We start from the raw sequence: 23877 nt of genomic DNA on the forward strand, positions 1-23877 counted from the left end.
GCCCGCACGTGCCTGGGGCCGGGCCCCGCCCCGCCCCGCGCCCATTGGCCGCTGCGCCCGCCCGGCCCCGCCCCCTCGCTCCCGTTGGCTCGCGCCGCCGCCCCGCGCTGATTGGGCGGGGGGCGGTGCTCTGGCCACGCCCCCTCGCGCGGCGATTCGGGGCACGCGGCGCGGGGGGCGGGGCGCGCTCTGCTGGGCCCTGGTCACGCCCCCGGCGCGCTGGCCCCGCCCCCCGCCGTTACATAACCGGGGCGGGGCGGCGCGTGGGCCCCCACGTGGGGGAGGGGGCCTGTGTGACGTCACGTTCGCGCCTGGGGAACGCCCTCGGGGCGGGGCTTCCCGTGGAGGGGCGGGGCCGGGGAGCGCGTGCGGGGTCTGTGGGGGCTCCCCCCGAGCGCCCCCAAACCCCCCCCATATTCACCCCAAAATCCCCCCATATTCCCCCCCATCTTCACCCCAACCTCCCCCCCCCCATCTTCCCCCCAAAATCCCTTCCAGGCCCACAGCCCCGGCCCAGCTCTCCCCGCTCGAGGCCCAGGGTGACCCCCCAGACCCCCTCAAGACCCCCCCCCACAACCCCCCACAAGGCCCAGGACCCTCCCTCAGGCCCCCCAAACACTCAGAGCCTCCCAAACCCCAGTCCTACAAACCCCTCACCCCACAAGCCCAGCGCTCACAGCCCCAGGGCTACTGCAAGCCCACAGCCCCATCTTCCCCCTCCCCGCACCCCGACACGCTGGGCATGGCCCCTCCAGCCCCCCCCGTCCCCCCGGGGGGGCCCGTCCCCCTGGGTGGGTATTTAGGGCCGGGCCGGTGGCACCCGGCCCCCCTCGCCCCCCGCCATGCTGAGCGTGCTGCTGCTCCTGGGGGGCCTGGCCCCCGCCCTGCCCGCTGGTGAGTCCCCCCGGGGTCCCCCGGCAGATCCCGCTCTGGGGTACAGCCCCAGCTCCCCTCAGTGCCCCCATATCGGGCCGGGGGGGCTCAGCTGACCCCCCACCCCAACACCTCCACTCTTCCCAGCAGGTCCCCACTGGACGTACGAGGGTGAGTGGGGCCCGAACCCCCATTTATAAATGGAGCCCCCATTTATCCCCAGCCCCGAAACCACCCCCTGAGTGAGGGGCTCACAGGGGTCTCCCCAGAAGGCGGGGAGGTGGATGGGTGGCAGCTCCCGCCTTGATCCTGGACATGTGGGTCCCCCAGACGGGAAGAGATGGGTGGGTGACAGCCCCCCGTTCTCCTCCCTGGACACCTGGTCCCCCCAAATGGGCGCCCACCTTGGTCCCCTGAGACAGGAACGGGTGCAGCCCCCCATTTTCCCCTCCTGCCCCCCTCGCACCCCTCGCTCCAATGGTCCCTTTGTGCTCCTTTACATAAGGCTCCTGCTGCCAAATCTAATTAGGATCGGGCCTTGGCCAAATCCCGCTAAGCCCCATCCTGCCGGGCCCAGGGGACCCATGGGTGCCCCCCCGGGCCCTGCGGGCTCGGCTTTGTCCCCGCTCCCCCGGCTGGAAAAAATGTCCCCAGCGGATTAACGAGGCCCTTGGGAATGTCACCCGTGTCCCAGCCTGGGGGGCACCGCGGGCGTTTTGGGTCATGGGGCCCCGATGGGTGCGGCAGAAACGGGGGTGAGGTGGGGGGGTCCCACCTGGGCTCTGGTGCCCCCCAGGCCCCCACGGGCAGCAGCACTGGCACGAGGAGCACCCCGAGTGTGGGGGCCGGGCACAGTCACCCATCGACATCGGCACAGCGCGGGCACAGCCGGACCCGACCCTGCCGCCGCTGCAGCTCGAGGGCTACGAGCGCCCCGAGAGCCCCCGGCTGACCCTCGCCAACAACGGCCACACCGGTGAGCGCGGGGGGCAGGACCGGGGAGCCCCCGGTGTCCCAGCCCTGCTGCTCACCCCCTGTCCCACAGCCGTGCTGGCGCTGCCGCCGTCCCTGCGGCTCCGGGGGCTGTCCCGCACCTTCGCTGCCGTGCAGCTCCACTTCCACTGGGGCCGGCCCGGCCACGCCACCGGAGCGGAGCACCTGCTGGACGGGCACCGCGCCCCCGCCGAGGTACCGCGGGACGCTGGAGGCCGGCCAGGGAACAGCTCCAAAAAATGGGTCTGGGGGCGGGAAATGGATGAGGGATGAGGTGGGGAACAGGTCTGGGGTCAGGAAATGGCATGGGAATTGTGTGGGAAATGGTTGTGGGAAGGGGTGTCAGCGTGGGAAGCAGCATGGGAACAGTGCGGAAAACGGGTTTGCACTGCAGGAATTTGCTGCAGGGAAAGGAAGAGGGGTCCTGGTGAGGGAAACGGTTCCAGGGGCGTGAAATGAGTACAGGGAGGGGATGGGGTGCAGAAGAAGAAGAGGGTGGGAAAGGAGCGGCAGCAGCTCTGGGCGCTGCGGGCGGTGCCGGGCTGGGCGCGGGCAGCGCTGCGGGGTGGGGGCCGGGGCAGGGGTCGGGGGTGGCAGGCGGGGGCTCAGGGGGTCCCTGCTGTGCCGCAGATGCACGTGGTGCACTTTGACGCCGAGCGTTTCGCCGATGCCAGCGCGGCGCAGCAGCACCCCGGCGGGCTGGCCGTGCTCGGCGTCCTCCTGGAGGTACGGACCCCACACCCACGCCCCCTGCCCACCCCCGCTTCCCAGCCCCTCACTGACCCCCCCTCGCTCCCCCAGCTGGGAGATGACCCCCACCCCGCCTACGACAACATCCTGAGGCATCTCGGCAGCATCCGCTACGCAGGTGAGGAGAGGGAGGAGGAAACCCCAAATCCCCCTCCCAGCACGCCCAACTGCTCCCCCCCACAGGGCAGACGGTGGCCATCCCCACCTTCAGCATCCGGGAGCTGCTGCCTGCGCACCTTGACCGCTATTACCGGTACAACGGGTCCCTGACCACCCCGCCCTGCTTCCAGAGCGTCCTCTGGACCCTCTTCCCGCAGCCCGTCCGCATCAGCCGGGCCCAGGTAGGACCCGCTCTGGGGGGCGGCCCCGGCTTTGGTGAACCCACTCCCCAGCGCTCCCCCCTTCCCGTTCCAGCTGGAGCAGCTCCAGGGAAGCCTTTACTCCACGGAGGAGGCCGAGCTGGAGGAGCCCCAGCTCCTGGTGGACAATTTCCGAGCCCCGCAGGAGCTGAACATGCGCGTGGTGTTCTCGTCCTTCCCCACGGGTGAGCAGAGGGGTGGGAAGGGCTCCCTGTGCCCCCCACATGGCTCCTGGAGCCTGGCTGGGCACAAGGCGCTGCCCTGGGCCCTGATCCCGGCCTTTCCCTTGCAGAGCCGGAGGGATATTCCACAGGTAGGGCCAGGCCGGGCGGCTGGGCTGGGGGGTCACCCCCGGACCCCCCTGACCCCTCCGGCGTCACACAGGTGAGGTCATCGCCATCATCTTCGGCGCTGTCGCCGGCTGCCTTGGCCTCTTCCTCGCTCTGCACTTCGGGGCCAAGCGGATGCGGTGAGACCCCACCGCCCCCTCTGAGGGACCCCCGCTCAGGGGGCCCCGAGCTCCATGAGAGACCCCCCCTCACTCTGAGCTCCATGGAGAGACCCCCCCTCACTCTGAGCTCCGTGGAGAGACCCCCCCTCACTCCGAGCTCCGTGGAGAGACCCCCCCTCACTCCGGTTTCTGCCCCAGCAGCGCGAGGCGGGCGCAGGGACAGGACGTCGTGTTCAAGGCTTCCTCCCGCCGCTCCCCCATGGACACTGGACACTCCCGCTGACCCCCGGGTGGGCAAGGAGGGACCCACGCCATCCCTCGGCCCCAGAACTCCACTGCAAATAAAGCCCTTTCCCCCTCCTGGTGGCTCTTTGTGGGGAGGGAACGGGGCCTTTGAGGGGCTTTGGGGATGGATCACCCCAAAGAAACCAGGGCTGGAGCAGAGCACAGCTGCGGGGAGCGACCCCTCTCCCCCTCCTCCCCAGCAGCCACAGTGTCTTGTGCTCGTGTAAATGGGTTTTTACTCTTAATCAAATAAATAATTTACCCCGAGCTGCACCTCCAACCCCCCTGGGAGCTGAACACGGGTGAGAAGGGCAGAGAGCATCCCAATCTTGGTGCCCCCCACCCCCAGAGCGGCACCCGGGGGTGCGGATCCCCCCAGGGCGACAAACACGAGAAAATGGGGGGTCGTGGCCTGATTCCCCAGGCCTGGACTTCAGACACTGCCCCTCAGCCCCAGACTGGCCACTGCCCCTCGGCCCCGGCCGGGCCGGACTCGCCACCGCCCCTCGGCCCCCACAGCGCGGAGCGGCACAGCGCCCCCTGCCGGCCCGGAGGACCCCGCCATGGGGGGGTAGGACCAGGGCTGGGGACAGGGGACACAGGGGACACTCGGGACAGGGGACACCCGGGACAGGGGACACCCGGGACAGGGGACACTCGGGACAGGGGACACTCGGGACACGGGACACTCGGGACAGGGGACACCCGGGACAGGGGACACTCGGGACAGGGGACACTCGGGACACGGGACACTCGGGACAGGGGACACCCGGGACAGGGGACACTCGGGACAGGGGACACTCAGGACAGCGGCTGCACTGCGGGACACAGTGGGGACACCTGACAGAATCTGTCACCACCTGTCTGCACGGTCAGCTGTCCCCAGGATCGCTTCTCTTTTTTCTCTTCTCCTTTCTCCTTTCTCCTATTTTCAAGGAATTCCTCTTTAAACCAGCATTTTGTTCTCAATTCCAAGCCACTCACATCTCCCATTCTGATTCTGCCCTCCACCCCCTCGCTGCTCCTGTTTACAGAGGAGCTGGGAAGAGCAGAAAAATTTTATTTATTCTAAAAAATTCTATCAGCCTGGACGGCCCCAAAGCTCATCTCTCCAGATTCCCATGGGATGGGCAGCTCATCCCACCTCCCGCAGGGAGTGCTGGACAGCGGTACCATGAGGGCTTGGATTTTTCATCCACCTTCACGTCTCCTGCAAGGAAAACCCCGAACAATGTCCTGCGCAGCCTCTTCCGCAGGAATCCTGCGAATGCCATCTCCTGGGCACGAGGCATTGTTCAGGGAAGAACCGGAGTTACCAACGGCGTTGTATAAATTTCCCCTCGTTTCGCTTCCGCCTATTAAAGCTGGGAAATGACACAACGCGTCTGAGCGCTGCTGCCTTCAGCTGCACCTTCCTCCTCGGGCCGAGCCCCCGGCGCTCCCGGCTCTGGGTGCCCAGAGCATCCCGGGGACGCAGCCCCCTCAGCACGGCAAGGACACGAGCTTCCTTCTTCCTTCCTTCTGCCTCCTTTCCCTTCCTTTTTCCCTCTCTTTTGGTTCACGGGTTGAGTTTTCCCTCAGGAACTGATCTGTTGTGGCAGATTTTACTGTTGCATTTTGGCAAAAAAAACTCCTTTAATAAAAAAAAAAAAAGACATAAAAGTAGAAAGATCAAAATAGGAATTTGGGGAATAGGAAACAAGGTTTTGGGAGAAGCCCCTGGTCTGCCTCCTCTCTGTGGCTGCAATGGGTTTGCTCCGTGTTGCCAGATGTGAAGAATCAGTAAGAAAAGAGGTAAAAAACCAAAAAAACAGAACAGAAATAGAGCAGTTTCCTTTTCCATCAGAAACACCTGGGATGCAGGATGCTACTGGTCACAGCCAGGGAGGAGCAGCTGTTTTCCTCTTTACCACCCAACGGCACATTTGATCCAGATCCCTTGGTGCCCAAGTCTTCCCGATTTTTTCAAGTCTTACTCCATCTCATTCCCAGCCCCGAGCCAGCAAATCCCACTCAATTCTGATCCCAGTTCCCACACCGAGGGTTTGTCCACTCATCTGATAAGCCGTAACCATCCTCAGGGACCTTCCTCGCCCCTTCCCTCCCCATTCCTTTACTCTCAGGAAATTTTAACCCTTCCGTGCTCCCCCTGAGCCCCCCGGCTGAGCCAGAGGCTCCAGCCCTGCTGGGATCCTTCACAACAAGTTCAGATTTCTGCTGGGGTTGGGATTTTTGAGTTTTGATGTTATTTTTGTGGAGGAGGGCGAGGAGGACCTTGTGGAGAGGAGCATTTGAAGAGATTCACTTCCTGCTCAGCATTCCTGGGCACTTAACCCTTTGCCTAACATCTCCCCACAGAGGGGGAAGCTCCGTCAGCAAAGCACAGAGAACCCCAGAGGGGCTGGGAATTGCCTTTGGGATGCGCTGGAAAAATTCTTCACTTGGGTCCACTCTTGGAAGGAAAAAAAGTCTGCTTTGGGGAGATTTTGGTTTAAGATTGATTAGAATCCTTAAAATCTACAGAAACCTTCAGTCTAAAATCAACAGGAGATGAGATAAGCTTTGAGGCCGCTCCCAACCCCTTCCATGATTCCATGGCCCTGCACCCCAAAACCGAGCTCCTCCTGTACTGTGCACGGTTTTCCAACCTCTGTGTTCAAGAGTCACCAAAACACTGATTTTACACCACCTGATTCACCTCTGTCTCCTTCACTTCCCCTTTTCCTTCCCCCTCCGGTCTGCACCCATTCCCATCGGGATGCCGCCGGCTCCTCGCGGGAGCTCCGCTATCACACTCTCCCCAGGATGTTTTTACCTACTATAAAATAAAATAATTCATGACCGTTCATGTTTCTTCCTTCTGATAAAGAAACTGAGGCACGGGAAGGGGAAATGAAGCCAAGACAAAAAAAATCCCCAAGATTTTAACGGGAAGTCGGGACTGACTCTGGCTCCCAGTCAGCATCTCTGCCTCCTCTCCCAGAAGAATTTGCTATTTATAGCCCTGCCTTGCTCCGTTAGAACATAATCAAAACCATCCTCCCTCCAGATGAGAAGTCATCCAGCGGCACTAACTCTCCCAGGGGGAAAACTCCCAAGATTTGCAACTCAGCAATCCGAAACGCCTCTGCGAGGGCAGCTCCGGCAGCGCGGGGCGGCGGGGTCGGTGCGCTCAGCCCGGCTGCGGTGCGGGACAGGCGCGCTCCCTGCGCGCTGCCGCGGAGCCCGCTCGGCTCAACGCCCCCCGAGTCATTTCCTGCCTCCGCGGGGACTGCCCGGCACGGTCCCGCCGAGCAGCAGCGGAGCCGCTTCGGCAGCCGACACCCAGCCCAGCACGATGAACTTCTGCATCGCGGTGCTCCTGGTGCTTCACTCCCTGCCCGGTAAATGCATTCCCAGGGTTTTCCGAGCGCGGTTTGATTTTAGCTCGCTGCTCCTGGGATGCCGCGGGGTGGGTTGGGGTGGTCTGGAGACTGAAAGATCTTGGGGGGATTTTCTTGGAGAAAAAATACACGATATAAATTACTGAAAGTTCCATAAAGCCCGTGCTTGGAGAACAGTGGGATAGTGAATGTTTCCCGCATTGTGTTCAAATAATTTGCAAATTCCAGCTGGGAGCTATTAGGAGACTCAGAGAAAAAAAACTCAGCAGGATTTCCTGACAGTTAAGTGGGCAGTTTGAGATGGGGAAAAGAGTGGAAACAGGGTAGTGAGGGAGGAAAACCCCAACCAGCTGCACAGGGACGAGTGTGATATTGCCCCATCTCCGGGCAGCAGCAGCACCGGCTGAGGGGGACTGGAAACTGCAGCTCTGCCACGCCAAGAGCCTCTCCTTCCTCTTTCTCCCCCTTATCTTCACCCAAGGAAGGGATCCAACCGTGACACATCAGGGGGTTCCCAGCTGGAAGCTCTTTTTGGGATAGGGTTGCTCTGTTATGGTCAGTGTGAATTTCTGGGAAGGCTGCTGGAGCGCTGTCAGAGGATGAGCAGGGGAAGGAGGGGTGTGGGGGCAGCTCCCAGGTTCTGTCCAAATTTCCCCAAAAGCTCGGGATGGGCGTGGGACAGGCCGAGGTGTTTGTCACGCGCTGTGTCCATCCTGCAATCCCACCCTGCAGTCTTTAGCCTCAGTCGTGTTTTCAGAGAATTCCCTAATGAGAATTTTGGGACCTGGGCCTCTCCCCTGTCTTATTTATGACTAAAAATACCAAACTATAAAAATATCTTATTATTCCATATCTTCCATTCTCATTAGTATCTTAATGTATGAACCTGCGACTATCAGAACATTAATGTTTCCAATTAATTTGCTTTAAAAAATCCTCCCAAAATGCAAGAACCTTATGTTTGGAATAGGGAATGAGCCGCTTGCTCCAGCTGTGACAATGCCACAAGGGTCAGGATTTATTTACAGTGGCTCAGCCCTAAGGAAACACGAGGGTCCCTTCTGAGTCCTTGGCAGCTCCACAGCCAGAGGCGCTGGAGCAGCTGGATCCTGGATGAGGATCCCAGGGGAGATCCAGCCGGGATTTGGGTCTGGCGCGCAGGAGCGCAGCCAGAGGCTCCATCCCCACCAGCGCATCTCGCACTTCATCCACACCCAAAAGCGGAGGAAGAACCCCGGCTCTGGTTTGATCCCACACCTTTAGTTGGGATCTGATTATGGGTCGGTTGTGAATCCATCAGTCCCACAGGAAACAGGTTTGGCCCAGAGCAGCAATAAATCAGTGGAACTTCACATGACCCCGCGCCCACGGCCCGGCCCGCGGCTCCCGCGATGATCCACGCGCTGTTCCTTTGCTTGCAGGGAAAGTGGAGCTCGAAGATGACTTGGAGGAGATGGCACAGGATTTATACGACTACATGGCTCATTTAAGTGAGAAATGCCTTTTTTAAAGCATTTTTACTATTTTCCAAAAGCCACAGGAGTGAGCTGGGATAACCGGGGCTGGGAAGGGATTTATATGGGTTAGAGTTACGCTGGCTGCTCGGGGGGAAAAGCTGGGGGATCACAAGTCAGGACAGGGGGGACATGTCCTGGACAGGGGTCCCCAGCCCCCACAGTGCCCCCTCACCTGGAGCTGTTTCCATTCCAGGCAATTACTACGATTCCACATATTCCACAGAAGACTATTACTATGACAACATCACGGCAACCCCTGCCACGTATGTGTATGACTTGGAGTCATACGAGGTGAGTTGGGTTTCTCCTGGTATTCCCCAAAAAACAAGTTTTCCTCACCCAAATCTCGGCCACAAGGAAAAATTAATGGATTTAAAATGCTGATTTTTAGACCACAGAACAAGACAAGTGAGTTTGCACAGAGTGTCCATGAACAGCAATCATTGAATGGTTTGAGTTGGGATTTCTTTTTCCAGTTCACACAGAAACAGGGGGAAATTCCTAGTTTTCCCAATTAAATACTATCAAAGCCATCCCAAGGAGGGATCTCTCTGCACAGGAGTTAATCCTATGCTGTGACACACCAGGTTATTCCTTTTTCTCCACATCCAGACCAGCACCTTTGGAGACATAGACTGGGAGAAGTGGTTCTCAGAAGAGAATGACACCACCACGACCTCTGGATTACCAAATACAAATTCTTCAGGGGATGCCAGGGATGCTAAGGACACCCAGGTGGGTGCTTGTCAGCTCAGGAGCTCTGCTGCAGGCTTTTAGCACAATAAAACATGTGACTTTTCTGACTGATTCATTTTCCTTGACTCACCAGCATTCCCAGGAGTCATTTGGATCGTCCCTGAAGGGCCACCTCACCCTCATCATCCTCCTCAGCTTCCTGGGTCTCCTGCTATGACCCCCAGACCCGTCCAAAGGTACTCTGGGATTTCAGCACTCACTCAAAGTGTGTCCTTTAACCCAGGGAAACCCAATTCTTTCTGAAGCAGCAACTTTCCAAAACAATGGAAAGATAACAAACCCTTCCAGGCATCCAGCTGCAATGCCAGGACACTCACCAGCAGCTCTGATGGACACTGATGGCCAGGAGAGGCTTTCCAGGGTGTTTTCGCAATGACCTGTTGTCATTTGGACCTTCATGGGTGTGAGCAGCCAGGCACCTCTCGCTGCTCATCCACCCAAATACCCTGCTCCACAAAACCCTGGAAAGGTTTGGGTTGGGATGAACCTCCCACCCAGGTTCCTCCAAAGCTCCATCCCACCTGGCCAGCCTTTTCCCACAGCTGGAGCTCTCCGACATCCCGGGAATACACCGACCCCATCCTGCCACACTCTGGAACCTGCTCACCTTTTTCCCTCCTTCCAGCCACAGTGCTAGGATGGTGACAGGACACTGCCAGGTGTTGACAATGACATGCTCTCTGTGAGGCGTTGTGTCTGCTCCGGAGCTGCTGACACTTTGTGTCTGAAGGTTTTGGTGCTGTCCCACGGTGTGAGCACAGAGAGCTCTGCAATGCTTCAGTCCTTTCCTGTTTCCTCCGACTCTGCTGTAAATAAAAACCTCTGCCAATAAAAACCCCAACACACGGGGATTATTTACCATGGTCTCTCGTGGTAAATAATATGTAACCAGAAGTGGAATAACAAACATAAACAATGTGTGCAGTGCTTGTCCTGTCAGAAGGATTCCTCCAGCCTCTAAACCCAGCCTGGAGCTTCCAGCTTTGCTTCTTCCAGAACTGCTCTTCACACCATTTATTTTACAGAAACACCCACAATATCTGGGTGTGATGAGAAGCTGGACCAGAAAACCTCCCACCACCCCAGACCCTCCATGGAGAGCAAAACATAAGAGAAATGAGTGGTTTTGGTCAAGAAATCAGAGTTAAATTCCTTTTTTGGGGAAAAAGTGCAATCCCACACTCGGTGCCTATGTTGCTTGTCCTTGGGAGAGTTAACAGGAAGGAGGGATGGAAAACTGCTGTATCCAGGTAACCCTACAGGACAAAAGAGGCTGAGCCCAGCCAAGGGATGTTGAGTCAGGCCAGCAGGAGATTCACAGTCCCAGAGCCTTGGCTCCCTCCAGACACCTCCCAGATACCAGGAGCAGGCACAACCCATCCCTGCCACCTCCTCTGCACCCACGGAGCAGCAGGGCCTGTCCCACCATTCCCGGGTTATCCAGCACCCCAGCCCTGGAAAGAAGACTTCTGTTTCCTACCGAAGCTCAAAGGCTTGAAAGGGGTTCAGAAGCGGCAGGAGGAGCGAGACCGGACGCACTGCCGGGCAGTGCCACCTCCTGGCTCCGTGCTGCCATAAAGCTGGATTGAAAAAAGCCAAGAGCACCACGGAAAATCATTCAAGATCACACAGCAGTGAGATTTCCAACCCTGGAGTGGAGTAAAAAGCAATTAAAGGAAAATAAAATATGTGGATAAAGGTTATGAGTTTATTTCTAAAAACCATCCCTCTAATGCAGACACAGAAAATGAACCAGTTTGCTGTAACCTGGCCTAACTATAAATCAAATTGCTCCCTTCCAGAGCAAATCCTTCCTGACCAAACCTCACCTTCCAGCGGAATTTGGGACAGCGCTGCGCTGACACAAACACACCACGGAGGGACAGCTGGGAATATTCACCCAAACCTCTTTAGTCCCAAAATGAACCATCCTCCTGGCTCTTCCACAAGCTCCTTTCCCAGATTTACCCTTTCCCCGCACTCAGAGGGTGCTGGTAGCTCCACTGCCTCTGGAGCAGCCACCCAGCTCTCCCAGCAAACCCCCGGGATAAGCAGCTTTGACACAAAGAGGATTTTCCCTGCAGTTGTGAGAACCTTTCCCAGTTACTGCCCAGAAGGAGGCAAGCAGAAGGCTCTCCAGGTCTCTGGCATTTTCCAGCACCTCCTTATCAAACCATCCCGGAGCCAAATCCTGCTGCACCTGCTCCCACAGGGTTGAAAACACGCTGTGTAGTGACCTGTGAAGGTGATTTTGTGCAGGTTTAGGCAGTTATGGATGGGGGCTGGGGTTTTCTCCTGTGTTTTGTATTCCCAAGTTCTTGTCTTCCCTCAGTGGATTCCCAGCTGTGCTCACGCTGATGGACTGTTGTCCATCAACATCAACCTTAGGTCAGCCCTTCCAGCTCCAGTGTGCAGAGCATGAACTGATCCACCCACATCCCATGAATCCAGAACAAAAGTAAATAGTCCTTCACCTGTTTTTCCTTCTCTCTCCCGCTTTTCCTCCATTCCCAAACCCACGAAATCCAGCGTTTCCAAAGCCATTTTAACCCTTTCCTAAAAGACGAGATAAACTCCTTGGTTGACCTCTCCCCATCTGATACTGAAACAGGAAATATTTTCTCCATGGAGTTTATACAAAACCAGAACAATCCCATGTTGGGTTGCTGGTTTTTGTTTTTCTTAATTCTGTCACCAGGTTGCCAAAATGTCTCTGGTTATTTATGTCTGCAAAGTTAAAAGAGTACACATGTAAATATTTGGATCTGCTTTTCCCAGAATTGTCCTGCCTGGGCATGAGGGATGTTGGCAGCCAGCAGGCTCTTTGCAAGGATCATTTTCTAGGAGAAAAGCTTCAACAGAGAAACATTCATTAATTATTAATTTTAAATAGGAAAAGAATTTCCATAGGGATATAAATCCTGTCTATCCACCTGGGGAGATCTAAATTATCTATATCTAATTAGAGGGGAATATAAATCCCATCTATCCACCCCAAGGGGGATATAAATCCCATATATGCAACCTGAGGGGGACACAAATCCCACGTATCCACCCAGAGCGGGATATGAGCTTCATATATCCCCCCCGAGCGGCTCAGATTTTAGGAGCTGGGCTATTCCCCAGCTGCGTAAATCCGTCTCCCCTCCCCGATGCGTTGGCAGTGAGGGAAATGCCAAATCCCGCACGATCCCGTCCGCACGGGATGGGGTGCGAACCTCTCCCCGGATCGAAACCCGGAGTGCGGAGCCGCGTGAACCTTCCCGGGACCCACGCGCGCCCCGAGGAGCGCGGAGCTCCGGGGAACGGAGCGGCGGGGGCGGCCCCACGGGCAGAGCCGGCCCGAGGCGGCGCGGCGGGACACGGAGGGACAGAGCGGGACAAAGCGGGACACGGCGGGACAGGGCGGGACACGGCGGGACATGGAGGGACAGCGAGGAGCACGGCCGGGGATGACCGCGCACGGCCCGGCTCCCTCAGAACCGCAATCCCTAACCCGCTTCCCCTCAGAACCGCAATCCCCGGCCCGGCTCCCGTCAGAACCGCGGCCCCCGGCCCGGTCCCCTCAGAACCGCAATCCCTGGCCCGGCTCCCCTCAGAACCGAAAGCCCCGGCCCGGTCCCCTCAGAACCGCAATCCCTAGCCCGGCTCCCCTCAGAACCGCAATGCCTGGCCCGGCTCCCCTCAGAACTGCAATTCCCGGCCCGGCTCCCCTGAGAACAGCAATCCCTAGCCCGGTTCCCCCCAGAACTGCAATTCCCGGCCCGGCTCCCCTCAGAACCGCAATGCCTGGCCCGGTTCCCCTCAGAACTGCAAGTCCTAGCCCGGTTCCCCTCAGAACCGCAATTCCCGGCCCGGTTCCCCTCAGAACCGCAATCCCCGGCCCGGCTCCCCGTAGAACCGCGGCCCCCGGCCCGGCTCCCTCAGAACCGCGGCCCCCGGCCCGGCTCCTCTCAGAACCGCAATCCCTAGCCCAGTTCCCCTCAGAACTGCAATTCCCGGCCCGGCTCCCCTCAGAACCGCAATCCCCGGCCCGGCTCCCCTCAGAACCGCAATTCCCGGCCCGGTTCCCCTCAGAACTGCAATGCCTGGCCCGGTTCCCCTCAGAACTGCAATCCCTAGCCCGGTTCCCCTCAGAACCGCAATTCCCGGCCCGGTTCCCCTCAGAACTGCAATGCCTGGCCCGGTTCCCCTCAGAACTGCAATCCCTAGCCCGGCTCCCCTCAGAACCGCAATTCCCGGCCCGGTTCCCCTCAGAACTGCAATGCCTGGCCCGGTTCCCCTCAGAACTGCAATCCCTAGCCCGGCTCCCCTCAGAACCGCAATCCCCGACCCGGCTCCCCTCAGAACCGCGGCCCGCGGCTCCGCCCCCTCAGAACAGCGGTCTCGGCCCGGCTCCGCCCCCTCGGGCCCGCCCCCGCCCCAGCCCCGCCCCGCCCGCTCAGGGCGCGCGCACCCGCCGCCCCCCACGCGCGAGCGCAATCCCCGGGCCCCCGCGCGCCGGGACGGGCAGCGCGCTCGGCCAATGGCGCGGCGCGGCGCGAGCCAATGAGGGCCCGGCGCGCGGAGGCCCCGCCCCGAGGCGTGGCGTGGCGGGGGGGGCGCCATGCGCCGTGTCATGGAGGCGCAGTGTGCGGGCGGCCATTGACGGTGCCGGAGCTGCGGCGGAGCGGCGCGGCCGGGGCGGCCCCGGCGACCCCCGACCCACTCCCGGCGCGCTCCCGGCGCCCGCCGCAGCCGTAGCGACCCTCGCGGCCGCCCTCGGCCACCCTCCCTCGTCAGTGCGGAACCGCGGGAGGGGGGGGCGATGGAGATGAAGAAGCGCATCAACCTGGAGTTGCGGAACCGGGCCCCCGAGAAGGTGAGGGGCGGCAGGACCGGTGGGGCGCGCTCCCCCCGCCCCGTGGGGCCGTCGCTGCCGCTTCGGGCCGCGCAGGCCCGGCGGCACCGCTGCCGAATCTGGGTCAGCCGTGGCGCAGGGCCCGGCGGGGCGCGGGCGGCGCTTCCGGCGCGGCCCCGGGACCCGCGGCCCCCCCGCGTTCCCCCCGCGCTCCGTTCTCGGGGTGCCCCGGAGTTCCCGGCGGTGCGGCGGCCTTGGCTCCCCGCGACGTTAATCCGCCGCTTCCCCCGGCCGCAGTAAACAGGTCACGGCGGCGGCCCCGGCCGCGGCCCGCCGCTCATCCCGGCGCCTTTAATTAGTACAATTAACGTTGTTTCCCGCCGCCCCGCCGGGCGTGCCGTGGTGTCCCCGTACCCCTCCCGCGTCTCCCCGCGCTTCCAACTTTCCGTTTCTTTGGAAAGAGAAAAAAAAAAAAAATTAAAAAACGGAGCTCCGGGAAAGGCGGGAGCGCACGTGCGCGGCGGGGCCCGCGCTGCCCCCGGCCCCGAGCGTGGCCCGAGCATCCGAGGAGCATCCGAGCATCGCTCCGAGCATCCCAGCACCGCTCCGAGCATCCCAACACCGCTCCGAGCATCGCTCCGAGCATCCCAGCATCGCTCCCAGCATCGCTCCCAGCATCCCAGCATCGCTCCGAGCATCGCTCCCAGCATCCCAGCATCGCTCCGAGCATCCCAGCACCGCTCCGAGCATCCCAACACCGCTCCGAGCATCGCTCCGAGCATCCCAACACTGCTCCGAGCATCGCTCCGAGCATCCCAACACTGCTCCGAGCATCGCTCCCAGCATCGCACCCATTGCTCCCCTCACTCCCCTCGCTCCCAGCATCACTTCTTTCGCTCCCAGCATTGCTCCTCGCTGAGCAAACCCACCCCGAGAGTAAAGTCCGGACCTGTTCGCTTTCCCTGACCTGGCGCACGTGGGTTTTAGGGGAACAAACTGCCCAAAAGTGTTGGTTTGACCCACGCAGCGGTGTTTGCTGGTGGCAGGTACCCAGAGAGGCCTCCTCGCCCTGCCAGCGTGCAGCTGCCAGGATGAAGCTGGGACCTCCCTCTTTCCCCAGCACCTAGCCTTAAAACTCAGTGTCTGTGTGGAATAGTGATAGTGGGAAGCTGGCCTCATGCTGCTTGGGGTCTGCAGCACTCCCAAAATTTTTTTAGTGTGTGGGGAAAGGGAAGAGTCACCTTGTGCCTGTCCTTTACCAAGTGGATGTCCCACTCTGGTTAAAATAATTTAAAATTAATTGGCTGGTGCTTGTTGCTGCTTCTCCAAGTACGCGACCTGTATTGATTATCGAGTGGCTTGTGCACAAGGAAATTATTTATTTGTGCTCAATCAACCACCAGGACTCTCTGGGAAAAATAATTTGGAGTTAGAAGGTTTTAGGTTCAGAGAGAAAGTAGTTTTGTGAGTTTGGTTATGCACAGTTGGATGGTGAGACCTGAGGAGTTGCAGCAGCTGGCTGCGTGCAGGGCAGCTGGTGCATCCTGGCTGCAGTGGCTCTGTGGAGAGCCACACCAGCTGTACCAGTGTACTCCATCGGTGGAGTTTTGGGGTCAGGTGGCAGTTTTTGCACAGTTCCGTGCGTGCTTAGAGGAAGGGAAACTGCTGTATAATTTTTTAATTAGGTGGGTGTTGGTGATTCCAGGGCAGAAGTCTGGTCTGATTTTCAGAGAAGCCCAAACCCGCAGCCCCTGCCCGGTCCAGGGTGGGCTCAGGTGGGGCTGGGGGCTGCAGTGATGCTCTGACACCCTCACTCACCTCGCTGCCTGCCTGCAGGTGACGGAGTTGGTGCTCGATAACTGCCGGTCCAGCAACGGGGAGATCGAAGGGCTCAACGACTCCTTCAAGGAGCTCCAGTTCCTCAGCATGGCCAACGTGGAGCTGACGTCGCTGGCCAAGCTGCCCACGCTGAGCAAGCTCCGCAAGGTGGGTACTCCTTTCACCCTGAGTGGAGCTGAGGGTGCTTCGTGGGGCTCTGAAATGCACTTTTGGGAACTGGAATGGTTTTGGGTGTCCCCAGTTGGAGTTGGGGCAGGAGCTGCTTGGCTGTGGGGTTGGGAAGGTCCAGCTGTGCCCTGCTGAGCAGGGTGCCTTGGTGGGAGGCCCTTGGGTTGCTCACTGCTGGCAGTGAACTCCATCCCTGGTAACTCCACCACGAGTGCCCCAATCAGACTTTAAGGAGCAGTTTATAATTCTCAACTCAAAGGAACTTCTTGACAGCCAAAGCTTGTTACCTTGGCTGAATCTTCAAAAGTGATTACATTCTTAAACGGAGAGCAATTAACAATGATGCAGCTGAATCTAAGGCTGAAAATCTAATTGTTAATTTGTTTTTTTCTGTACAATAGCTGGAGTTGAGCGACAATGTAATTTCTGGAGGCCTGGAGGTCCTTGCAGAGAGATGTCCTAATCTCACATATCTAAATCTAAGTGGCAACAAAATCAAAGATCTTGGCACTGTGGAAGCTCTTGTGAGTATGAAGTGGGAGGGGTTCTGGGGAGATGTAATAAGCACTATTTTTTATCCAGAACCCTTAATATTTTTGCAGTGGATTGGTGCAAATGTTCTTCAGTCTCGTGGTTGGTCTGGTTTGCCAGACTCCGTGCCATGGTTGTGGGACAACATGTGTAACCCCACTGCTGGAAAATGTGTCAGGAATGTTTGGGATGTCCCAAATCAGAGATGGCTGGGTTTGTTTTGTCTTTGAGGGAAAAGTGGCCAAGGCCTGTTGTGCTGATTCCCCTGTGCTGGTTCGTTAAGGTGTGTTTGATGAGTTTTCATTAACTCTGAAGTGACTCAGGCAGGGGTGTGATACAGCCAGGACTGGGACAGTGGAGCAGAGGAGGGAGCAGTGCTGATCCATTCACCCATTTTTCTGGGTGCTTGGGGTTTCTGTCCAAAACTGGGCTCTGTGCACACAGCCTGACCCCCAGGCGTGGGGGAGTCTGGGGGTTTGGGAGTTATTCTAATTCTGTTACACTTGAGCTGTGACCCTGCTGTACCTGGGAGCACCACGGGAAAAAAAAAAAAAAAAAAACTTCTCATTTATTTTCAGCAAAATCTGAAGAATTTGAAGAGCCTTGACCTGTTCAACTGTGAGATTACAAACCTTGAGGACTACAGGGACAGCATCTTTGAGCTGCTCCAGCAGATCACATACCTGGACGGGTTTGATCAGGAGGACAACGAGGCGCCAGACTCAGAAGATGATGATGATGGTAACTCCCTGAAACAAACTGGGGGTCGGAGTGGGATGCAGGAACAAAGGTCTCCATGCAGTGCAGGGTCTCCTGTGCATGAGTGCAGTTCTGCTCGTGCTGCTGAAGTCCAGAGTGTGGTTGGGATTAATGCACTGATTCAGAGAAAAAAATCTCCTCTCAGAGAGGTTGAGTTCTGCAGAATTCCAAGGGAATTGGACTAAAGATACTTCTGCAAAGACACAAATATTCTTGAAGTTGTTGCCAGCAGTAAAGCCCTTTGTGCCACTGAGTGATTCAGAGCAAGGGGACAGGCACACTGTTTTGAATTAAAAATTAACAATTTTACAGGGTTTGGTAATGGCTTCAGCCCCCTGCTTCAGTGCAATACAAATTTTAGTTCCAAAAGCACACCTAGTTCTTTTTGGTCCCAATTTGGTTGCAGTCCTTAACGGGGCTGTTGTGGCTCTCAGCCCCTTCTGCTGGCAGGGGTTTGCATTTGTAGCTGCTTCAGACATCAAGAGTTTTGCCTGAAACTTGTGAGGAAAAAGCACTTTCTTAGAGAAAGAATCACAAAATCTAACTTGGTTAAAATTATGGTCATTTCCCATGTGTTGCATGGATTTAGAAAAAAAGAAAAATCCCCAAATCCTTCAGGGAAAAAACTGTTAGAGCCAGCCCATCCTGCTGTACTCAAAGAGGAGTGAATGGAACTGAACTTCTGATCTGTGTGCATGTCCTTCACTGTAGAAGGGGATGAAGATGACGATGATGATGAGAATGAAGCTGGGCCTCCAGGAGAATACGAAGAGGAAGATGATGAAGATGATGGAGCTTCAGATTTGGGGGAAGGTGAAGAGGAAGAGGAAGTTGGTCTTTCATATCTGATGAAAGAAGAAATTCAGGTAAAGTTTGTAAATCCTGCCAAAGGCAGGAAGCGAAGCTCCTGTGGGGTTCTGTGGTTATGGAGAACAGGTCTGGTACAGTTCCTAGAGCAGAGGAGTTCTTGTAGCTATGAACTGGTCACACAAACGACAGGACAGCAGTGCCCTGGGTCCTGGCCAGGTGCTCCCCTCTGGCTCTGCAGGGTCTGGACAGGAGAAGGTGCCTGGTGTGGGGTTTGTGTGTGAGGCTGCACCAGCAGCTCCCCCGCTGGGATCGAAGGCCCCTGGCTCTTGGATAAGAGTTTGCTTCCAGTCAGGGAGTTAATGTGCACTGGGTTTATTTCCAGTATTCCAAGGGCCAGTGTCAGAGACCTGTCTCCCCACTTTGACTTGTCCCCTGTGTACAAAATTCCACCAAGCAGAGGGATATGAAACCAAGACTTGAGTTTGTCGAATTCTCTAGAGCTGATGGTTTATTTGTTTACATTTCTCATTTATCAGCTTTAGAATAAGACAAAAAAAAAAAAAAAACCCAACACCACAACTTACTCGTTTTCCCAGTAATTTGGGAAGAGGAGGCTGTTGTGCACCTTTTCCTCCAGGCCCTTACTGACTGTGGGTTCAGAGGCAATCTGGAGCTGATGGCATCTCTCTCACAGTTGATTTGTCAATAACCCTGAGCTGGGTTAAGGTAGTGAACAGTGGGGAAAAACAAAGAAATGAACCTCTGGGGCTGACTGATGCCTTGGGGGGAAAGTGCAGGGAATTCCTGGATTTCTGCCTGGATCATTGTGGAACCTTCAATAAACAGCAATTGTAAAAATGTCTCCCAATTTTTGTACAGGATGAAGAAGATGATGATGACTACGTTGAAGGAGGTGATGAGGAGGAAGAAGGTAAGTGCTCAAGTATTCAAGTTGTGACTGAAACAATCAATTCTCTATAATTCTTTATAGTTTGGGACATGCACATTAACACAAAACCAAAATAAAAGTAAAGTAAAAGTGAGGAAGAAAGAACGATTTTCTGAAAGGAAAGACTTTATCTCCTGTGCAGTTGGAAATTGTTCTCCCATGTGGAGAGGAGTGGTGCTCTGCTGTGCATCTTGTTATTTACATATATTGAAAATATCTCTGAAATGCACCAGTCTCTGCTGGCAAAGCCTGGCAGCCAGGAGCAGCTGGAGCTTTCCCTTCATCCAGTGGAAAGTGCCTTCTCCACAAGCAATTCTGCTGCAGGGACAAAGTTGTGTTTGCAAGAAGTATTTTTTTTAATAAGTTTTTTCATTTAAAATTCCACATCTCCATAAAGACAAATCCCAGAATTTCTTCCCAGCTGAGCTCCCATCTCCTCCACACGCTGGGCTCAGTGGAGCAGATTTGGGAGCTGGATATTTTCCACTTGCAAAAACAGCATTTCTGAAGGAGCAGCGTGGATTTTTCACTTTGTACAAGCGCAGCCCTGCAGTCAGGACTGGCCACAGGGCAGGGAGGGAGTGCTGGGGATTCCAGGGCTGGATGGGGCAGCTCTGCACTGCGGGCTCCCACCAGCAGAGCGCACAGCTCGCCGCCCCAGCCCGGTTTGGCTGCTGGGAGCCCCAGCAGGCTGGGCAGGATCCCGGTGCTGCTCATGCAGGGATGTTCCCTCGGGAATTCTGCACCACACACTCCCCATCCCCTGGCTCTGGGCACAGCGTGATGGGCTGAGTGTGTCCCTCTCTCCTTAGCAGAGGGCGTCCGAGGGGAGAAGAGGAAACGAGAGCCCGAGGACGAAGGCGAGGAAGAGGAGGATTAATTTGCAGGACCAGACTCTCCAGTTACGGAAGACGCAATAGTGATTATGCAGCTCTGTATGTCCATGTACCATAGATGTCCTGACAGAAATCCTATGTTAACTTTTTATAGCAGAAGTGTGGTTTTACTATTCCTGCCCCTTTTATCATTCCAGATAAGCTCTGATAGCCCATAGGGAACCTTCTGTAGAGAACAATTTTCAGCCCTATAATCACTGAAGCCATTGGCAAATTCCCCCCACCAGACTTTTCTTTGGAGCTCTTTAATTTCGTACAATCTTGCTGTGTTGGTCATTGTTAGCCCTGAATCCAACCCCATGCCCCATGGGTTTAATATTGGGAGCTTTCATTCAGGATTTTAAAGTTTCTGTGCTTAAAAAGCTCAACTGAAAAATGCTCTACAGCGAATTCCCCATTCTCTTAAATCGGTTAACTCCAGGCCAAGTTTTCCATGGATTCAACTGGAAACCCCCAACTAGATGACACCCTTGTATCAGTTTTTTTCAAAGGTGACTCCTGGGATTTTTTGAAGGCTCCTCTCTATTTTGGTGTTCCAGGGTAAAAAGCCTCAGTGGGTTTCAGAAGATGTTTTTGTTTTCCTGCTTGCTCCAATGTTCAGTGTTTGGAGTATTCACTAGATTCCTTCAAGGGTGTATTTTGGCAAACTGAAAGAGCTGTGATCCTTAAAGGGTTGCAGTTCATAAATTTTCTCCCAAGTCCGTTGTCACTGCAGGTATTAACGAAGCAATTAATGTGTAGTTTCAAACCTTTTTGCTAGATATCTTTGTTAAACCTTCACTCACTTTGCTCTTGCATTGTCATTCTGGGAATTCTGCACCACTCATGGCTATAAAATGTATAAAATAGATGAAATATGCATTTCTGATACAAAAGTGAACGGGTAACTCCTCCAAGTGTGTTGTTTTCCACCCCCCAGCTTTTCTAGAACTGTTGAAGGGAAGGATGAACCCAACTTGGCCCTTCTCTGCACGTCACCTCTTAAACTGTTTAAATCTGGCAAAGTGTTCAGTTTGGGTAGAACAGTCGGGAATATTTGGGGGTTTACATTGAGTGGCTGCAGAGATGCATCAGGAGCAAGCATGGGGGATGTGCAGAGAAGCTTTTTTTCTAGCAGCCTTTATAGTTCCTAATCTGCCCCGATGTATCATCTTTCCTGCTGGAAATTCTGACTTCCAGCATTCCTCCTCCAGGCGTGATCTGGGTTTCTCTCGGTGTAGTCGTGGTATCACACTGACTGACATTGTCTCACATAGGTCCTGAACCAAATATCACACACAGCTTTATTCCAGAGACTTATTTTTGTATCTGTCCTGGCTGTCAATAGCTGCTGGAAACTGGGGAGAGCCCGTGGGTGGGAGGAGGGAGATTCCTGGGCCTGAGCGAGCCGGTCCCTCATCACCTGGCTCCTGTGGATGTTCCTTCAGAATTCCACACACTCAGTGTCAGCTCCAGCTCTTGGGTGGAGTTTAGATCTGCAGGGTTGGAGTTCTGCAAAGCCTCGCTCCCTGTGTGTGTGGCTTTTCCCCCCAGCTAGAGCCTTAACTCTGGGTTTCTCCTGTAGCTGTGTAGCGGGGCCCAACCTTCCCAGCCTGGGAGCGGAGTCTGGCGGGCGGTGGTACACTCGGGAACAGCTCCCTGGCCTTTCTGCTTTTTAAGGAGTTAAAGACACTAGAAAAGCCGTGGTGAAACTTCCTCTGCAGCCACAACCAAGTCGTGTGTTTGTGATGATGAGTCCTGGGTGGGTCAGTGCACGGTTGTCGTGTCCTGGAGGCTCTGGGCAAGGCACTCACTCCGTGCTCAGCTTGGAGAGAAAAAGTGTTTCCCCATCCTTTTTGCTTATTGTCTTTAGATTGAAACTTGTTATTTATAAGTGTGTACATTAGAGCACCTACATGTCAGGGTTTTAATTAACTGTTACTGATGCAGATAAAATTAGTTTTAAATGGAAAAAAAAAAAAAAAGAGTCTATTTTGATGGATTAAAATAACGTGGGCAGTGGGCTTGTTTGGATAAGCGAGTCCAGCTCCTGAGACCAGACAGACTGAGCTCCGAGGGGTGACAGCCCTTCCCTAGGCCAGACTTGCCACTTCCCAACACCCGCAGTGCCGCGCGCCCCGTGGAGCCCGCGCCCCTCACCACCCCCAGAATCTGTTTCTGTCCCACTGCCACCACCCCCGGTCCCGCGTCCTCCGCTCGGCATGCAGCAAACAGCGTTTTTTAACGAGGAATTCAGAGCCTCCAGATAACTTTTGAAACTTTTTTGCTTGGTGGGTGGTCTTTTCATGCAAATACGTCAGGGTGGGTTTTATATTTTGTAGAGGTTTTGTCCTATTTTAATGCTCTTTGTATGGCAGTCTGTATATAGTGTGGTTTGGTTCCTTCTCCGACTCTTTCCTGAAACTTTGGAGTAACTGATTTTGTGCAACTGTGTTTTGAATAAAGCCATGACAGTGTTAAATTAAAGACAACAGCCCTGCAGCACTCTTCTGGTAACTTTTAGTTGTAACAAAACATGTTTCCTCCCCATGTGTGCTGTAAATTTTAAATTAAAAAGTTTTCAAACCAAATTATTTCAAATAAATTGAGACTATTGTATTGGATTACTTCTCGGCGTGTGTCCACCTGTGGAAGGAATGGAGTAAGGGAATTTTCTTTCTGGTTGTGTTTAAATGGGGTGGAAATCTGTGTTTCTGGGGATGGAACTTGCACTTGTGATACTTTAATCCTTGGTAACATTGGAACAGTTGAGGAAGGATGTTCTGGAAAACCTGAATGGTTCCCTGAGTGTTTCCAGGTGGGTTTAACACAGATGCCTCAGACGTCTGAGTCTGGGTGAATCTCGAGATTTGCTTTTCACAGACCCTGCTTTGTACCCAGCAGCCTGAGCCAAGTCTGGTGCTGAAATATTCTTCACACAAGAACAATGTTTAAAAAAAAACCCTGCTGCTCCTCCCGAGCTAGAGAGAGCATTGTTTTATCTTGGAATTAGTCCAGCATTCCTGGCAAAAATCCCTTGGATGCACTTGAGAAAGCCCTTGGCAAACAGGCTTTTCTGCTGCTGGATGAGCAATTAAGCAAGAAATGGGTGGTGACTTTCTGGGATATTTTATTTAGTTTTAAAGGGTGGGGAAGAATTGCCGTTCCAGCTGAAACCCACGCTGACGTCTCTACCCTCTGCACCCATTTCCCACTGAAACCTGACTTTCAGGATGACTTTAAACAGGTTTTAAACATCTTTTGGGGCTGCAGGTGGGTGAGGTAAAACCAGGCTGCCACACAACACTCTGACGGCAAAGGAGAGAGGGGGAAGAAAGCTCAAGTGGTTTGTGGGCCCATCTTCAAAGCCAGCAAAAACCTGCTGCGGGTTCCTCGGCCTGTCATGACGCGTGTGGAACCGGCTCTCCCTGCCTGGGCCCCTGGGTTACCCAGCTCGGCTGCTGTCACAGCGCCAGGCACCTGTCGGTGCGGGGCCGAGCTGGAATGGGGCAGGGAGCGAGGGCTGCGCCCTGCCCTGAGCTCTGCGCCCTGCTCTGGGCTCTGGGCTCTGGGCACGGCACGGCCGCGCCGCCCTCCATTTTGCTGCCGTGAGGGGAAGCCGTGCCGGCGGGCGGCTCCCTCCGTCCTCCTCCTTCTGCCGGGGCTTTTGTCTTGTGGTGCGCCTTCTTGCTCCCTCCCTAGCACTCATCTCCCCCTCGCAGTGCTGCTGTTTCCCTCC

The 23877-nt window shown here is 55.8% G+C and overlaps 3 protein-coding genes and 1 long non-coding RNA gene across 8 annotated transcripts; 3 read left to right on the plus strand and 1 right to left on the minus strand.

Annotated features, from left to right (window-relative positions):
• The first annotated feature begins 589 nt into the window (after positions 1-589).
• Positions 590-4000, plus strand: CA14 (carbonic anhydrase 14). Of its 3 annotated transcripts, none has more exons than XM_042780068.1 (11): positions 590-894; positions 1021-1044; positions 1670-1849; positions 1919-2061; positions 2497-2592; positions 2668-2734; positions 2800-2957; positions 3031-3160; positions 3268-3288; positions 3360-3444; positions 3625-4000. In XM_042780068.1, exons 1-11 carry the CDS (start codon positions 843-845, stop codon positions 3707-3709), a joined length of 1041 nt encoding a protein of 346 aa, XP_042636002.1. In that variant the 5' UTR covers positions 590-842; the 3' UTR covers positions 3710-4000. The 3 variants fall into 3 exon arrangements, with proteins under 3 accessions (XP_042636002.1, XP_042636003.1, XP_042636004.1); XM_042780069.1 differs by having other exon boundaries at positions 3628-4000; XM_042780070.1 differs by having other exon boundaries at positions 1024-1044.
• A 2535-nt stretch (positions 4001-6535) lies between these two features.
• Positions 6536-10245, plus strand: LOC117008779. 2 transcript variants are annotated; one of them, XM_033082847.2, is made up of 5 exons: positions 6536-7094; positions 8516-8584; positions 8805-8958; positions 9975-10036; positions 10067-10245. In XM_033082847.2, exons 1-5 carry the CDS (start codon positions 6761-6763, stop codon positions 10093-10095), a joined length of 648 nt encoding a protein of 215 aa, XP_032938738.1. In that variant the 5' UTR covers positions 6536-6760; the 3' UTR covers positions 10096-10245. The 2 variants fall into 2 exon arrangements, with proteins under 2 accessions (XP_032938738.1, XP_032938737.1); XM_033082846.2 differs by having other exon boundaries at positions 8805-8902; positions 9224-10245.
• LOC117008780 lies at positions 7922-8874 on the minus strand. The gene is made up of 2 exons (XR_004420359.1): positions 8784-8874; positions 7922-8656 (listed from the first exon to the last, which is right to left on the minus strand). It is a non-coding gene; the product is annotated as an uncharacterized LOC117008780 (long non-coding RNA).
• Positions 10246-13948: 3703 nt separating the features above from the next.
• Positions 13949-22762, plus strand: ANP32E (acidic nuclear phosphoprotein 32 family member E). 2 transcript variants are annotated; one of them, XM_033082908.1, is made up of 7 exons: positions 13949-14228; positions 16044-16193; positions 16616-16738; positions 17324-17486; positions 18216-18370; positions 19194-19245; positions 20076-22762. In XM_033082908.1, the coding sequence occupies exons 1-7, from the start codon at positions 14175-14177 to the stop codon at positions 20141-20143; spliced, it is 765 nt and encodes a 254-aa protein (XP_032938799.1). In that variant the 5' UTR covers positions 13949-14174; the 3' UTR covers positions 20144-22762. The 2 variants fall into 2 exon arrangements, with proteins under 2 accessions (XP_032938799.1, XP_032938800.1); XM_033082909.2 differs by having other exon boundaries at positions 13987-14228; positions 20079-22762.
• Positions 22763-23877: the final 1115 nt, after the last annotated feature.

The sequence above is a fragment of the Catharus ustulatus genome, chromosome 30 (assembly GCF_009819885.2).
Source record: "Catharus ustulatus isolate bCatUst1 chromosome 30, bCatUst1.pri.v2, whole genome shotgun sequence".
Classification (NCBI taxonomy): Eukaryota; Metazoa; Chordata; class Aves; order Passeriformes; family Turdidae; genus Catharus; species Catharus ustulatus.

Bases quoted from the DNA above. Each gene is read 5' to 3' on its own strand.
- CA14 (XM_042780068.1), top strand. From the start codon at position 843: ATGCTGAGCGTGCTGCTGCTCCTGGGGGGCCTGGCCCCCGCCCTGCCC. The intron at 1,850-1,918 runs GTGAGCGCGGGG...CCTGTCCCACAG, and splicing joins CGCCAACAACGGCCACACCG to CCGTGCTGGCGCTGCCGCCG. The intron at 3,445-3,624 runs GTGAGACCCCAC...TTTCTGCCCCAG, and splicing joins TTCGGGGCCAAGCGGATGCG to CAGCGCGAGGCGGGCGCAGG.
- LOC117008779 (XM_033082846.2), top strand. From the start codon at position 6,761: ATGAGAAGTCATCCAGCGGCACTAACTCTCCCAGGGGGAAAACTCCCA. The intron at 7,095-8,515 runs GTAAATGCATTC...CTTTGCTTGCAG, and splicing joins GGTGCTTCACTCCCTGCCCG to GGAAAGTGGAGCTCGAAGAT. The intron at 8,903-9,223 runs GTGAGTTGGGTT...CTCCACATCCAG, and splicing joins ATGACTTGGAGTCATACGAG to ACCAGCACCTTTGGAGACAT.
- ANP32E (XM_033082908.1), top strand. From the start codon at position 14,175: ATGGAGATGAAGAAGCGCATCAACCTGGAGTTGCGGAACCGGGCCCCC. The intron at 16,739-17,323 runs GTGAGTATGAAG...ATTTATTTTCAG, and splicing joins TTGGCACTGTGGAAGCTCTT to CAAAATCTGAAGAATTTGAA. The intron at 19,246-20,075 runs GTAAGTGCTCAA...CTCTCTCCTTAG, and splicing joins AGGTGATGAGGAGGAAGAAG to CAGAGGGCGTCCGAGGGGAG.